Source organism: Strongylocentrotus purpuratus, unplaced genomic scaffold (assembly GCF_000002235.5).
Source record: "Strongylocentrotus purpuratus isolate Spur 01 unplaced genomic scaffold, Spur_5.0 spur5_contig_836, whole genome shotgun sequence".
In the NCBI taxonomy this organism is placed as follows: Eukaryota; Metazoa; Echinodermata; class Echinoidea; order Camarodonta; family Strongylocentrotidae; genus Strongylocentrotus; species Strongylocentrotus purpuratus.
Genome location: NW_022145542.1, coordinates 877660 through 892550, shown reverse-complemented (window position 1 = coordinate 892550; position 14891 = coordinate 877660). Strand labels below are relative to the sequence as shown.

At 36.4% G+C, this 14891-nt stretch overlaps 1 protein-coding gene across 1 annotated transcript; it reads left to right on the top strand.

Annotated features, from left to right (window-relative positions):
• Window positions 1-1695: 1695 nt before the first annotated feature.
• On the top strand, window positions 1696-13675 carry LOC105446303. Its single transcript, XM_030985651.1, has 5 exons — window positions 1696-2454; window positions 6529-6573; window positions 9753-9814; window positions 11966-12052; window positions 13029-13675. Exons 1-5 carry the CDS (start codon window positions 2307-2309, stop codon window positions 13047-13049), a joined length of 363 nt encoding a protein of 120 aa, XP_030841511.1. The 5' UTR covers window positions 1696-2306; the 3' UTR covers window positions 13050-13675.
• The last annotated feature ends 1216 nt before the right edge of the window (window positions 13676-14891 follow it).

Genomic DNA, 14891 nt, shown 5'->3' with positions numbered 1-14891 from the left:
GCAGTGGTCTCGTAACCGGGGGATCCCGGGTTCGAAACCTAGTCGATGCGCTAGTACCATTTGTTAAAGCATCAATCCCCATTTCCAAATCCCTCGTTGAGGACTTAAGCCGTCAGTCTCCTGGTTGCTTATTTACTATCCATGCTTTCTATTAAAGCAGTCGTGCATAACAAACAAACAACAGTCACGTATTTCACTTTAAAAAACATTTTGCATACACATTTAGTGCAATGCAACGTTTCTTGTTGGATGTATTCTTTGTGTCACTTTCTAACTACCCTGAACTAATTTTTATTTTAGCCAAAACGGACAGAACACTTCTGAAAATTGGAGCCCGTTTACGCTCGCTAAAATATCCCACTAACTGAAACATAAGAAGATCACTAAAGAAAGTCGCTCATCGTATTTCTGACTGCGTTCCAAAATATTGTCGTGTTTGATGAATGTTGCAGTTGCAACAAGACATCCTGACTTCCTGAAGTAATCTTTCATTGGTTTATGATCGGAAGGATTACGCAAACTAGAGGAAAGTGGGTTGTCTTCGCCAATATCCTATATTCTATTATCCGATATTCAAAACGACGGAGAAGAAAAGCAACGTTGAAAAGTGGATCGTTTTTTTTTTTTACTTCTCACGGAGCTGTATACTGACTTGGTGCGTCATTTAGTAGGAAAACAAATCGCGTATGAATGTGTGTGTATAATTAGTTAGTATTCCCGTCAGCTCTCGAACCATAAAGATAATTTTCTAAGTTGATGTGATAAATGTGCTTTGGTGAGTTGACCTCTTACATTACAATTGGTTTGATGGTATCATTGTCTCATGACATCGTGACATGAGCAATCAGACTAGGTAATTGAGGATGAACAAAAGATGTTTAAACCAAAAAATTTTTATCACCATTCTAGACATCATAATGATGGATGGAGTCTAATTATTAAGTAGCCGGCCAGTCACTATCAAGAAAGAAAGCATGATTCTATTAATTTGCATCAATGTAAGTGGGTTGTAAGAAAGAGATTGATGTCTAGACTGTTGATTTTAGAAAGTGAATGAGCTGAATAGGTATTCAAATAGATGAAGATGTGTCAAGATGTATCTAATTATGATTAATAAATCATTTACTAATTTCCGAAGTCGAATGAAGCAAATCACTTATTTATACGTTCGTGAACAAAGTATAAATTTAAAAGATTTGCCGAAATAAAGTTTTATTTGATATTGTTTTGAAAAATGACAAGAAAAAGATAAATTTTTGTACCACTCATTACGTTTTATCCTACAGCCATCATATTTTTCTTCCTTTATGACAAGTGTGTTGGTAAACTTTGAATTGGTTTATGGTTGATTAACGCTCTCTCTTGTTAATCATGTATTGCCTTATTAGCGCAACTTCTGTTCGAGACGTCATGCTCTCTCTCTCTCTCTCTCTCTCTCTCTCTCTCTCTCTCTCTCTCTCTCTCTTTATGTAACCGATCATTGATAACGTTGCGAGGAAATATATTACCAATAATGATGATAATTCGCAGACTCCAGGAGTTCCGCCAACTGGAAAGCCAGAAACATGCAATTAGTCTTAATGTGTCCAGTCGTGCGCAGAAAGTAATGGTGTCCGGTAACTACTAATTTTACCGTTAATATACAAAAAAAAATCATTGTCGGGGAGAGGGGGAAAAAAATCAATAGCAACGACCATGGGCTGGACTCCATCAAATATACTTTACAGAAAAATTGCTATTTGCTTTGTCCCGCCGACGATAGAGGACGTGCTCGATTCGGCGTACCGGAATACCGTATGTAGAAGATGCGGCGATGTATGGATACACTTGCGTAGCTTTCCACGAATCAGATGGATGTGATTATTCACGTTATCCAACTTTCGATTCCTATATAGGATAATTATCATATTTCTTTGAGGAGCATTGTTAATACGAACAGATCGGAGCTTGGTTGGCTGATGACCCATAGATTTTTAATTCAGCATCAAGATTATACGTCATTTCCATCAGCGACATCGTGGAAATTAGTAATATTAGCTTCACAGTAATTGTCAGACGATAAATTATTGAAACAGAATCGATATAAGGAAGCGTCAAACTACAAATGGATTAGAGAACTGCTGGGATCAACACTAATCTGTTACCTTTTGTTTGTACTGCATATTGTGTCAGTATATTATTTGGATAGAACTGTTTGAAGTGATCAACAGAAGAATATTATTGATTTAGCGTTACAGAAGAAGAATCTACTACTCTCAATAATTTTTCACATAAGTGACCGTTAGTATACCAGGACAAAATCAGTGATGGCGAGGAAAATGGCATCGATGAGTTGTCAATTTTACTTGACAGTGGTCTTTCTTCTGGTGCTCATTGCAGTCCAGTGTACGTGTAATCTTCTAGATGACATGGAAATGGCAAGATACAACCAAGAATATAAGAGGAGCAGAGTAGGTAAGTACAAACATTCTTCTTCGTTCGTATTTTTTTCAATTTTGAAATGATTTATCACCTTTTTTTGTTAAAGATATAATTATTTTATTGATTTCTTTTTAATGATAGGCCTATGATTGAATTTTATTTTTTAACTTTTTTAATAATATATCTGTACCTGGTTTGTATATTACTGTTTGTTTATGTAAACAATGCAGAAATAAAATAAAACAAGGAAACAAGCAAACGATCCAGGGATGGTGTGACGAAGCTTAAGAAAGGGAGGGCACGCGCAAGGGCGGATCCAGGGGGCGGGGCGCACGCAGGTTTGTACATTTCACACCCCCCTTTTAGGAAAATATTCAATCTACCCTTGGGGTGGGGAAGGGGGGGGGGAGGCTAAGAATAATATTTTGATATCTTGAATAAATGAATAAATGAATAAATGAATAAATGTTGCTCTTGATTCTTAATAAACAGTCTGATCTCAACTTCTCGAGCGCAAAATGATATTTAGACTCGACACCATGCAAATATCGTCTCACCAGTTGCGGTCATTTAGGCTTCATACATACAGGTGCAAGACGTTGATGACACTTTGCATACTTAACACGGGGTCACTGTACATGCTACATTAATCTTTGATGAATTTGAAGAGAGAGACTCCTAATGATATAGTACATTTCTAGAGAGGCAAAACAGATGGAATGCGATATTCAATTATTGTTGACTAAGTTTTTAGTAGAAAAAAATCCTGGTAAATTCTAGCTTGTTCATAGCCAGTAAAATGAAAAGTAACGCTAAACAAAACGCTTCAAGCAACAACCACTGATAATGATAAAGCTGCCAAGTCTCGCCCAGATTCCGTCATGCATCATGTGCACTTACGCTCAATTATATACATTTAGAGATTTTCTCAATTTTGTACTCGAAGCCAGGGTAAAGTTCGGACAAAATATAGTGTTTTGAAAAATTTGCACCTTTTTTCTTCTTCTAAATTTTAAAATTCAAGATGACTCCCGTTTGTGTGTTTAATGAATAAGATCAATTTTGCAACCCCCTCCCCCTAATTGCGGTTATAGTACTTGAACATGTATTTTTCCAAAGAGCTACAGATGGAACATTTTACCAGTAATTTGTTTACACCTTAGTGTAGATTATGCTCAGTTCGGGTTAAGGTATCGCAATTGCAATGTTCATGTAGTACCATATTCTTTTTTAGTGAAAAAAGATTATTGTTTAAGTGATGATACCAGTTTTTGTAAAGTAATTCGGAAAATCTACAGGGCATAACAATTAGTGCTGACCAACGGCGATTTTTCCTGTGTGTAGGCTATGTCAAAGAACTAACTTATTTTAGCTTATGATTTATGTTGTGGGTCAAAATACACTTTTTTATTGTTAGGATTTTTAGGAATTGCGATTCCCTAGTAAAATCTAATACGTAACATCACGCACGCCATTTGAGCGTGCTTGGGTATGGATTAACTGTTTGAACTTAAAGTGAACTGGTAACATTGTTGAAGGTTGATGAAAAAACTGCGTAACTTTTGTATGAAATGATACTTATTATATTCTTTCTACCGTGCAAACATTCCTGAAATATTCTCAAACCACAAATAATTTATGGTTTTCTTTGAAGGTGTCACTGTGCGACACCCTCTAACACTAACAGTAAATTCTCCCAAACAATATTTGAATTTTCCAACCGATTTTCCATGAAAAAAGACATCAGACAGGCTTTAAAAAATATATCAACACTTAAAAATCAGGAATGGGATATAGAGCCGATCATACCTTTGTGACAATTAACATTCACCTAAAATGTAATTAAATTGTAATAATATAGTTGGGAGAATTAGGGAATCGATTAGATCAGTTTTCCTCAATTGTTATCATTAATAATGGTCTGTTTTTGCTCAAACGTTAAGATTATCTTAAATTTGACACCTATAGCATCCAAGTCACTACCTGAGCACCATTTTCTGTCATCTGAACAATGTTACCAAGTCCTTTTAAAGCCCCACTGCATTACTTATAGCTATTTGCGTCCTCTGCATATAGCAAACAATGCCTAAGCGGTGACCGTTGGTCCCCCCGTGGTCCCCTTTTCTTATGTTAATTGAGAGCTAATTTGGTGAGATAACCTACTGCCCGTGACCATGGAAGGAGGTCTAATCACTCCTGGCCAAACTAGTGCAGATATAGGCTTTAAGACAAGTTTTGAATATTGGTTGACAGTCAGTTTGCGAGAGAGCCTATCTGCATTAGTTTGGCCGGGAGGGATTCGACCTCCCTGCTGGTAACTGGCAGGTGGTTTTCTCATCAAATCAGCTAACCACGGGGATCAACGGGTACCGCTTAGGAATTGTTTGCTGTATAGAGGGCGCAATTAGCAACAAGTAGTGCAGTGCCGCTTTAACTTCGACTAACTTCGAAGTTAGAAGTAGCCTGTAGCAGATTAAGACTCATTTAAATTAGTCTGTAAATGGAGCAGTGTTGATGTAACCTTTTTAATGTAACTCACACTTGAAGATTACCAGAGGAGGCAATCATATACCAACAATCATTACAGTCAGTCATAGCGTCAACATCCCTACGTCACCAAACCAGCTTTTCTATGTTTGATAGGGGGGGGGGGGGGGGAGGGGAGGGACTGTCTGCTCTTGGGTAGATTATTATTCTCCTGAAGTCACATATAGGAGATAGTATTCTTTGTTGTATTCATAGATGTTATTTCTCATACTTCCATTTTTGTCTCGTAAATAACATAGCAGCAAAGCATTCATCCACAGTCTTATCTTTTACAAACTAAAACATTATTATAACAAAGCTTTTTATCACTTGAATATAACGCAACTACATAATATGAAAAAAATTACATGACACAGTTATTTGACGACCCAAAACGAGATCAAGCAATGTTTTTTTTCCTCCAAAAGATATCTGAATATTCTTTAAAATTTTGATTTTCACATGTCTCATCATATAGGCCTAATCATACAAAATTGAAGTTATGAGTTTTCCTTTATTAAAATACACCATCTACCCTCCCATCCCTTTTCTCAAACTCCTTGGACTTAGAAGAACAGCTGCCAACCGAAACTTCCCCAACCACTGTCTTTCGTTATTATTTTGTCTGTCTTTCCCCCTCCCTTCTTCCTCCCCTCCCTCCCTCTCATCCTCTCCCCTTTCTCTCTCTCTCTCTCTCTCTCTCTCTTTCTTCCTCCAACCTTCCACGGTTCCACCCCTTTCTCTCTCCCTCCCCTCTCCCTCATTTAAACCACGAGTGTAACGTTTTGTTCTATAAACCATCATTAGGTCAATGGTTAGGGTTGCAATAGGGTTTGATTTTATGGATAGGTATATCGTCTGCTCGAAGGATGAAGTTAGGGTTTTGGTTAAATAGTAGAAAATGACCGATGAACAATGTCGCTTAAGCAAGATTGTGTCGTAGAACCGTATACATATATTTTGATATTTCGTTGAATGTGGGGAGACAAATATCAGGAGGTGACTGACAAAATTATGGGTGATGGCAGTCGTTGACCCGAGGTATGAGATAAACATCCCAGGTTGTAACGATTTTACAGCGATGTGAAGATGAATAATAGCGTATTTTTCAATGCGTGTATCCGTAATCAAGTATGCTTTGTCGCGGAAATAGACTTTAATCATCCCACATTAGAGTATCACTGAATCATTAATGAGTTTCAAATTGAATCTTGACAGGTTTTTTTTTAATGATTTAGTATTCCTGACTGGAAGACATGAAAATACATGTTCTAAAACCTGAAATATCAAAATGGAGAAACCGAATTAATGATTAGTGGACACCATGACTGTCGAAGACTATTTTAAGTGGGTCTGTAATGTCTGTTAGTGAATACGTGAAATGAATGTATTCGTGATACGAAACTGAAAAATATGTATCATACCGACTTCCAGACTCTAACTTACGATCTCACACACCCACATACAGAGAGAGAGAGAGAGAGAGAGAGAGAGAGAGAGAGAGAATTTTAAATTGGGAATGAGCAGAACATGATATTTCAATTTTGTTTAACGTCTTTTCCTTTGTGTTTGTGTTTTTAGGATGCAAAGGGTGTACCAACATGTCCTGTGTGCGGACATGCACAAGTAAGTATAATATGATATTATCATCAAAGCGGCTTTTCATTGAATTAAAACATCAAAACCTACTGATGGAAGCACGTATTTATCATCATCTGATGGGAATAGAGAAATGGATTATTAATTCAGAACTGAATGTTTTATCGTATTTGGGTTGATAGATAACGTGTGCCTCGCATTATGTGTTACCATGTAATTATTAAAAGCTCTTCATAATGTGCAGGTGTAGCTTTAATGAGATAATGAGCAAGTCGAAGAGTTTTTGAAGAAGATTGAAGTTTTGTGACATTGTGCAACTCTAGAGAAACGCTCGCCTTTTGGCAGATTTCGGGAAAGTTCGGAGGCGCGTTCGCGTCGCTTCGCTGTTTTTCTCTTGTCATCGTAAAAGCAAAGCGACCGGAATCGCCCTCGAAATTTCACCCGATATCAACCTATAGACGATAGGTGTAATCAACATCCACTTCTTCTAGTCGAAGACAGAATTCTACTGTGGTTTTCACGATCAACCAATTAATTATTTTTTATGCTATCTTTAATATATGTTATATTACCATACAAATAACCAATAGGCCTATTTAGACAAGGTAAAAAAAATATTTTTAAAAAAATTAACACATTAAAAATCTAGACGTGTATTCCAAGGGAAATTTCGACATTCCCATCTACTTCTTCCCTCATAATCAAGCAAGCACTTTCAACACGAATGTATTATATACTATGTATAAACTCTAGCGAATGCGGTGGGGCAGGGCTAAATATGCGGGGTAAGTGGAGGGAGGGGGAGGGCTGACTCTCCCTTTTACACTTGCCATTGAGAACAGTGGGCTACAACCACCATGTCTGGCCCCGATTAAGTAGAAAAGAAGGGTTTTTCAACATAGCTTTCGTAAATTTCAAACCATACCCAATATTAACAAAAATTGTAACTTAGGATTCTTAATACTGGACTAAAAATACAAATCTTCATGGAAGACCATTATTTGATGGGAGGGGAACGGTGTTAGACGAATTTTGTCTAAATGTTGAATGATGGAGTATCGTGCCTACCACTCCCTAAAGCGACGCCCTTTTGTGTTGTTGTTGTGTTCATCTACAACAAACAATGAATTGATCGTTATGAAAGATTATATTCAACGTGTCTGCGTATAATACTCACGTTTGTTCTTTTTGATATGATAAATTTAACAATGATAAGCTTGTTGAAGGTTACAAATTTTTTCTTCCATCAAAATTTGGTACCAAATTATTGATATGTGATTAACAGAAAGCAAACTTATGAATAATATGAATAATTTCAATCATTCCAATCCAATCCAATCCCGGAAGTTATAAAGCCCCAACATCTAATTGCCTAATCAAAGGCGCTGGTGAGACTGAAAAACTACCAAAAATGTCTGTTCATGATTCTAACTGGGAAAAACCAAAAAAATTAGTGACTAAATTTTAAGCAATCTGAAATAGGTATGTCTTTAGTTGAGTTCTGAAAGTGGATAACTGGTGACACAGGGGAAGACCATTCCACAATCTCGATGCACAGACAGTAAATGGTCGATCACCTAGAAGAGAGCGTGTTCGAGGACTCTCAAGCAGGTATTAACCTGTTGATCGCAAATTAGTTCGAGGGTTATAAACAGTCATCTTGTCAGAAATGTACACCGGGGCATATTCATGCATTGTCTTCCATGTTAATAACATAATTTTGTATTCGAATTTTCTGTTCATTGTAACAATTCATCAAGCAATGAATTGCATGAATATGCTCATACTTGGTAGAACGTATACACGCTTTTGATATAATGCCTTTATAGAATGTAACCATGGTGACGTGGAGGAGTGTCAGAAAAAATCTCCCGCCCTGTCTATTTCACCACCTCTCAATGACTTCATCACTGTGATGAATGGGAAGAAATAAAGATAGCAGGAGGGTAAAGAGATAGATAGAGAGAGAGAGAGAGAGAGAGAGAGATGACAGAGACAGAGAGAGAGGGAAAGAGGGGGAGGGAGGGAGGGAGGGACAGAGAGACAGAGAGAGAGAGGGACAGAGAGACAGAATGACAGAGAGAGAGAGAGAGAGAGAGAGAGAGAGAGAGAGAGAGAGAGAGAGAGAGAGAGAGAGAGAGAGATGGCAGAGGAGATGGGCGAGAGAGATGTTACAGGCACATCATGAAGACACGTTGTTAGGAGGGGAAGAGAGAGAGAGAGAGAGAGAGAGAGAGATAGAAGAAGACACTTCTAGAGACTTACATGAAAATGAACGCATCTTGTTCCTTTTATTACAATAGCGAGGGACAGACATAGAGAGAGAGAGAGAGAGAGAGAGAGAGAGAGAGAGAGAGAGAGGTGACAGAGGAGAAGGGAGAGAGAGATGTTACAAGCACATGAAGACAGGTTGTGAGGAGAGGGAGAAAGATCGATGAAGACAATAGAGACTGACAGGAAAATGAACGCATCGTGTTTGAAACAATAACGAGTGTAGGATTGTACTATGGGGAAGTATTACGGTAAATAGATATCATCTTCTTCCCTTTTTTAATAAATGAAACAGCGTCAGGTTCAGGAAAATCATAATGGTTGTATGGAGAGAGAGGAAGAGAGAAAGATAGAAGAAGACAATTATAGAGACTGACAGAAAAATGAAGGCATCGTTTTTTAAACAATAACAAATTTAGGATTGTGGTAAATAGATTATCATCTTGTTCATTTTTCTTAATGATAGATAGAGAGAGAGAGAGAGAGAGAGAGAGAGAGAGAGAGAGAGAGAGAGAGAGAGAGAGAGAGAGTAATGACAGAGGAGATGGGAGAGAGAGAGAGAGATGTTACAAGCACATGAAGACAGGTTGTGAGGAGAGGGAGAAAGATTGATGAAGACAATTATAGAGACTGACAGGTGAATGAACGCATCGTGTTTGAAACAATAACGAGTGTAGGATTGTACTATGGGGAGGTATTATGGTGAAAAGATGTCATCTTGTTCACTTTTTTTGATAAATGGAACAGCGTCAGGTTCAGGAAAATCATGAAGGTTAATAAAATGATCAAAATATTAATCAAGCCCGGTATTTTTCTGGCCTAATTTCTTAGCTAATGCCATATAATGTTCAAGGTTATGAAGCTCGACACTTACTGAAATACGTGATATTTATATTTTCTTGATTAATTACTCATGTACTCTCTTTATTTTCTAGTGGGCCGAAAGCGATCATTCAGTCTAGAACCAGAAGATCATGAAACAGTATCAAAGGATGAGGTAAATATAACGGACGATTACAAAATAAATGTACTTCCTTTATCAACAATTTAAATAGAACAAACAAATGCAGATATTCATATCTAAATAGTACAACGCAAAAAGAAATACAATAGCAGATTGAAAATATAATGAAAATTAGACAGATGGAAAAATATGCAAGACCGTACTCGGCACTCTGGCGGTGTCTTGTGAAGGTTTTAGGCGAACATACCACTGGTGTCATGAGAGAAATAGGATGATATATTTTGCGACCGAAAATATTGATCGGAAGATCGAATAACAGAATCTAGTTTTTAAAGTGGTTTCAGGCTATACCAGTATGATACCGGTTTTCCCGTCCAATTTCGCAACTTTGCCAATCCGATTCATTTTGCGTGCATTCAGTTTTGAACAATATAGTCTTTCTATTCGATAGTTCAAATTCATGAGCCGTGCCTACAAATTCGTATTTTAGTCATTCGAATTAACATGTTTGTCATTCAATTTATGTTTTATGCACGCTTTTCGTCAAAAAATTGTTCATTCAATTATAGCACGACGTGATTGCTGTCTTGATCACGTAATACTGCCGTCCGTATACACTCAAATTCGTTTTAGAGCAACCAATCTATAGCACTTCGTTCATTCAAATTAGTCCAATTTCTCGAATGATTCCCGTTCAAGTAATTCAAACTATATTTTGCAAATAAGTGTTATACGTAATGACTTAAGCAAGTGCCTCCCCCCGTAGCTACGCCATTGGGCGTGCACCCTATAATATGGGGGGTACATTTCTACCCTTCTATGATCTTCTGCATGAGCACACTACCTCCTATTTTTTATTAGTTTTTTTTTTTTTGGGGGGGGGGGATTTTGAGGCATCTGATCTCATGTAGCTATGAGAGGTGAAGAAAATACGGAAACATAAAATATATTTACGAACTTCATTTCGACCATGTTAACATTTTGTGCGATATCGACAATGGAACGGAATAAATCAAAATCCTTTGATTTTTAAGGAATTAAGAAAGAAGTTTAGGTAGGGGCCTACATAAGCAACATGTTAAATTAAAAGAACATAAAATTATGTATTACCAAATTGACTGCCCATTTGCGAATGCCCGAGATCACCTTCCGGCAATTGCCAATGAACTTGAATGAATCTTAGCTCGAGACGGAATGAATTTGAATGGTAAATGTGCAAAATCTCTTGTCCGATAATCAAACTTGAATGACTGAAGAACGCTCAAAATCAAATGGACTGAAACAAAACTACAAGGTTTGCTGGGAAAACCAATCTGTAATTTATACTATCAATCTACTTGTTGCGTAATTTGAAGTGATTTCAATTTTATTTGAACAATCAGTCAAGTTCAATTTAATATAAAAACAACGAGTAAAATGATATCATAAAATGAAATCAAAATTATAAGATTAATAATAACTTAACAAGATGACCTATGCGATCTACAAAATCAGTATTGGTTATCTCTTCATTTAAAGATACACTGTCGCTCATCTAGTTGGAATATTTTTCTTTTACCCCAATTTATGGAATTATTTTAAAAATAATTTATTCTTAATGGATCTAGATAATAGTATACATTCTCAAATTTTATTGAATAATAATTTGCCAATGATGTTTTGCGTGACTGTTAAAGCATGTGTATGCTACTATGCTTATTAACTAGGGGACCTACGCCCTTAAGTCATAAATGACAGTAATGAGGATTAATGCCCCACAGAAGGGCACTAATACAGCAAATCGACACGGTTTTGATCCTGGGGCCTCACAGTTACGAGGCCATTGCTTTGTCCCTGAACCATAACTGTACGCAGCGGGGCTAGGGTAGGGGGCAGTTTCCATAAATAAAAAAAAGAAAGAAAATGCAATGCATTTTCAATAATGTATTGCATTTTACCCCGGTCCCCAACATAAGAAAATCCTCTGTGTGTCCATGCCTTGAGCCATTATGCATTGCCGTCCAGATCTTAATTTTAATCATTTTGCGTGTGTCAGGTATGTCAATAATTATGTGCGATATGAAGGTGTGTGAGATCAGCTGTGAGGTTAGCGCATAAATGAAATGCATTGTACGACATCAAGAAAGACCAATCAAGAAAATTAGAGGAAACAAATCGTGTTTTTGGTTTTGTTTATTCTTTTAGTACACGCCTCGAATCAGCAGCCAAACCTGTCTTCTAGATTCTGTATTTGAGTCGCTGTCAGAAGAAGGTAGAGATCGAGTAATGAAGGTAAGAACAAAAATCAAGAGCAGTTTCGAAATTGTCGAACAACAGAGAGAGAGAGAGAGAGAGAGAGGGAGAGAAAATAAGGGAGACACACACATACACATAGCCAGAGAGAGAGAGAGAGAGAGAGAGAGAGGAAGGAAAGAGAGAGAGAGAGAGAAGGAAAAAGAGAGAGAGAGATACAGAGAGAGATACAGAGAGAGACAGAGAGACGGCCAGACAGACTCACACTGCTAGAGTGAGTGTGAGACAGAGAGAGACAGAAAGATAGACAAAGAGAAAGAGAGAGAAAGAGAGAGGAAGAGAGAGAGAGAGAGAGAGAGAGAGAAAGAGAGGGAGAGAGAGAGAGAGAGAAAGACAGAGAGAGAAAGACAGAGAGGGCCAGAGACAGACAAAGTAGTTTGGAAGTGATCGAGGGTGATTAATAAGGCATTTAATTTTCTTGGAATGTTTAGTCAGAGACACCTACTTGTGAAGATTAAGGTATATGTTCGACTCTATTTTTTAAAAAGTCAATTATTTCTGCTGGGCAATTCCTGACAATGAAAGTAAAATGAATTTCGAAAGAATTATAACTCTGTATTAATAATTATAACTCTGTATTCATTCATTGAAGTAAAAACTTTATCATTCTGGGTAGAGATTAGGTGATTGCAACTAAATCTTTTACCCCTACCAAAGCAGAACATGAAAATATATAGAGCGCATTAAGAATGATATGAGCATAATAATATACATGGGGAAATGGAGTTGAGGGAAAGGACAAGGTATTGTGACGAAAAGGAAATATATAAACCTTAAAGGCAAGCATTCACTAAGTAAAAAGGTCACTTTAAATTAAATTTTAATTCATTGGTTTCTGTATACCTGCTGAATCCATACGCGACGTAAAGTAGATATAAGAGGGCTACACAGTGCAGCTTTACTTTGAAGATGGATTTAATAATACATTTCCCCCCTTTTCTCTAACTTTTCACAGGCCCTCCTTGAGTCAGAATGACACCATCTTGAGCATCGGACACCAAGGAAGACATCAGTTAGTCCTGTCACAGGATGAGGATCATTTTTGCAACTCATTTTTGATTGACAAAGAAATGCTTCGAACACTTCGAAAAATCCGGGGTGCAAAAATAGTCCTTCGCTTAACATTTTAACTTCTACCATTTCTAAAAATGAAAATGATGTTTGGATATTTCTCCAAATTATACTATGAAGGTACTAAATTGATTCATTTCAAGTTATAAGTAATATGAACACCTTATGGCAATGAATTCACGTACTTCTAGGTGAATTCCCGATACCATTTCTAATGTCTTTAAGTAAAGGCCTAGTTACCCCTCTGTTTTGACATATGAAGTGATTTTCCTCGATTGAATTTTCCAAAAGATAAGTTTAGTTTAGTTTACCTGCACCTTTCATCGCTAAATATTCATTACTACATTTGTGCACAATGGTTACACCACAGACCTATGATTACACCCTGCCTTTATATCTCAATGTTATAGTTTCCACGAGGCCATTATTGTTGTTAATGCATCAGTATTATAATATTGTATATCCTGGAGAAATCATGATATTATATAATGTATAATATACGTGTGTTTACTACTTATAGTTTTCGTTGGATATGAACAAAATCGCTTGTTCTGGTGATTCTTCAAAATTTAAGAATACAAATATCTTAAGAAATACAAATTAATTTATGTTATACATTTCATTTTGGTATCAAATTGTGTAATGATGTGACCCTATTCCTGCTCTAATTCTACTTAACAGAAATTGACAAAATGGTTTCTAGCTGTGCATATTTAAAATGTTATGACGGTCGTTAAGACTTTCGAAAATCAACTCTAAGGGCTATTTAAATACCAAAAGTGTAATTGCCCATAGAAATTGTGTTCGGATAATTATCATGTTCGTACATTTCAAAAGATGACGCACATGACAATGTTTCAAGAGTTGATTGATATCGCGAGAGTTTTAGCGATAATGTTGTTTGCTTTAAAGCACTATTAAACATGAAGGAGTGATTTACGGGGAAATAACCAACCACTGGGTGAAAATTGGAAAAATTGGATTTTCCAATTGTTATTCGAGATAGTGTTTCTTGTAGATTTAAGTTGTTAATAGAGATGACATAAGTTTTAATGATGGCGTATAGCTTTGTGATGTTTACAAATAAACTAGGCGGCATCTGCTCGTAATAAGGAATAGATTTAAAGATACAGTTCAGTTCTGGTCATGCGATTGCATTGTAAAATAAATGATATGAAATCGATTAGAAAAAAAATCGATCTTCACCCCCCACCCGTTAAAAAATAAAAGAAATAGTATAACTAATTGAATAAATATAAACATATGTATATATATATATATATATATATGAAAATGAATATATATAAATACATATATTTACATTTTCATTTACAATGCCGTTTATCTTTGTACTACATGTATTAACATGTTTCGACTTTTTAATATTAAGTCTTTTAAAAGATAGAGATACGACTGTATGAGATGAAGATTATTGGTTGTTTCATTGTTTTATTATTGCTGTTTTTATACTTTGTAACCACATTATTAATCTCGCTGAAATTTAGTATCGTTACAAGCATTATTAATTGTCATATGATGCTCACTGTCTCCCACGAAGTTGGATTTGGAATAGGGTCGTATTGTCGCGGTCATCTCATGGGGAGGGGTAGATAGACATTAGATATCTATTGTTTTACTATCATGTTGTATTTTTCTTTTCTTTTCATTTTCCTTTTCATTTGAAAAGAAAAAGATAAAGAAAAAAGGTAACAAGTATTACGAGTAATTTAATTTATTTTTATCCCTG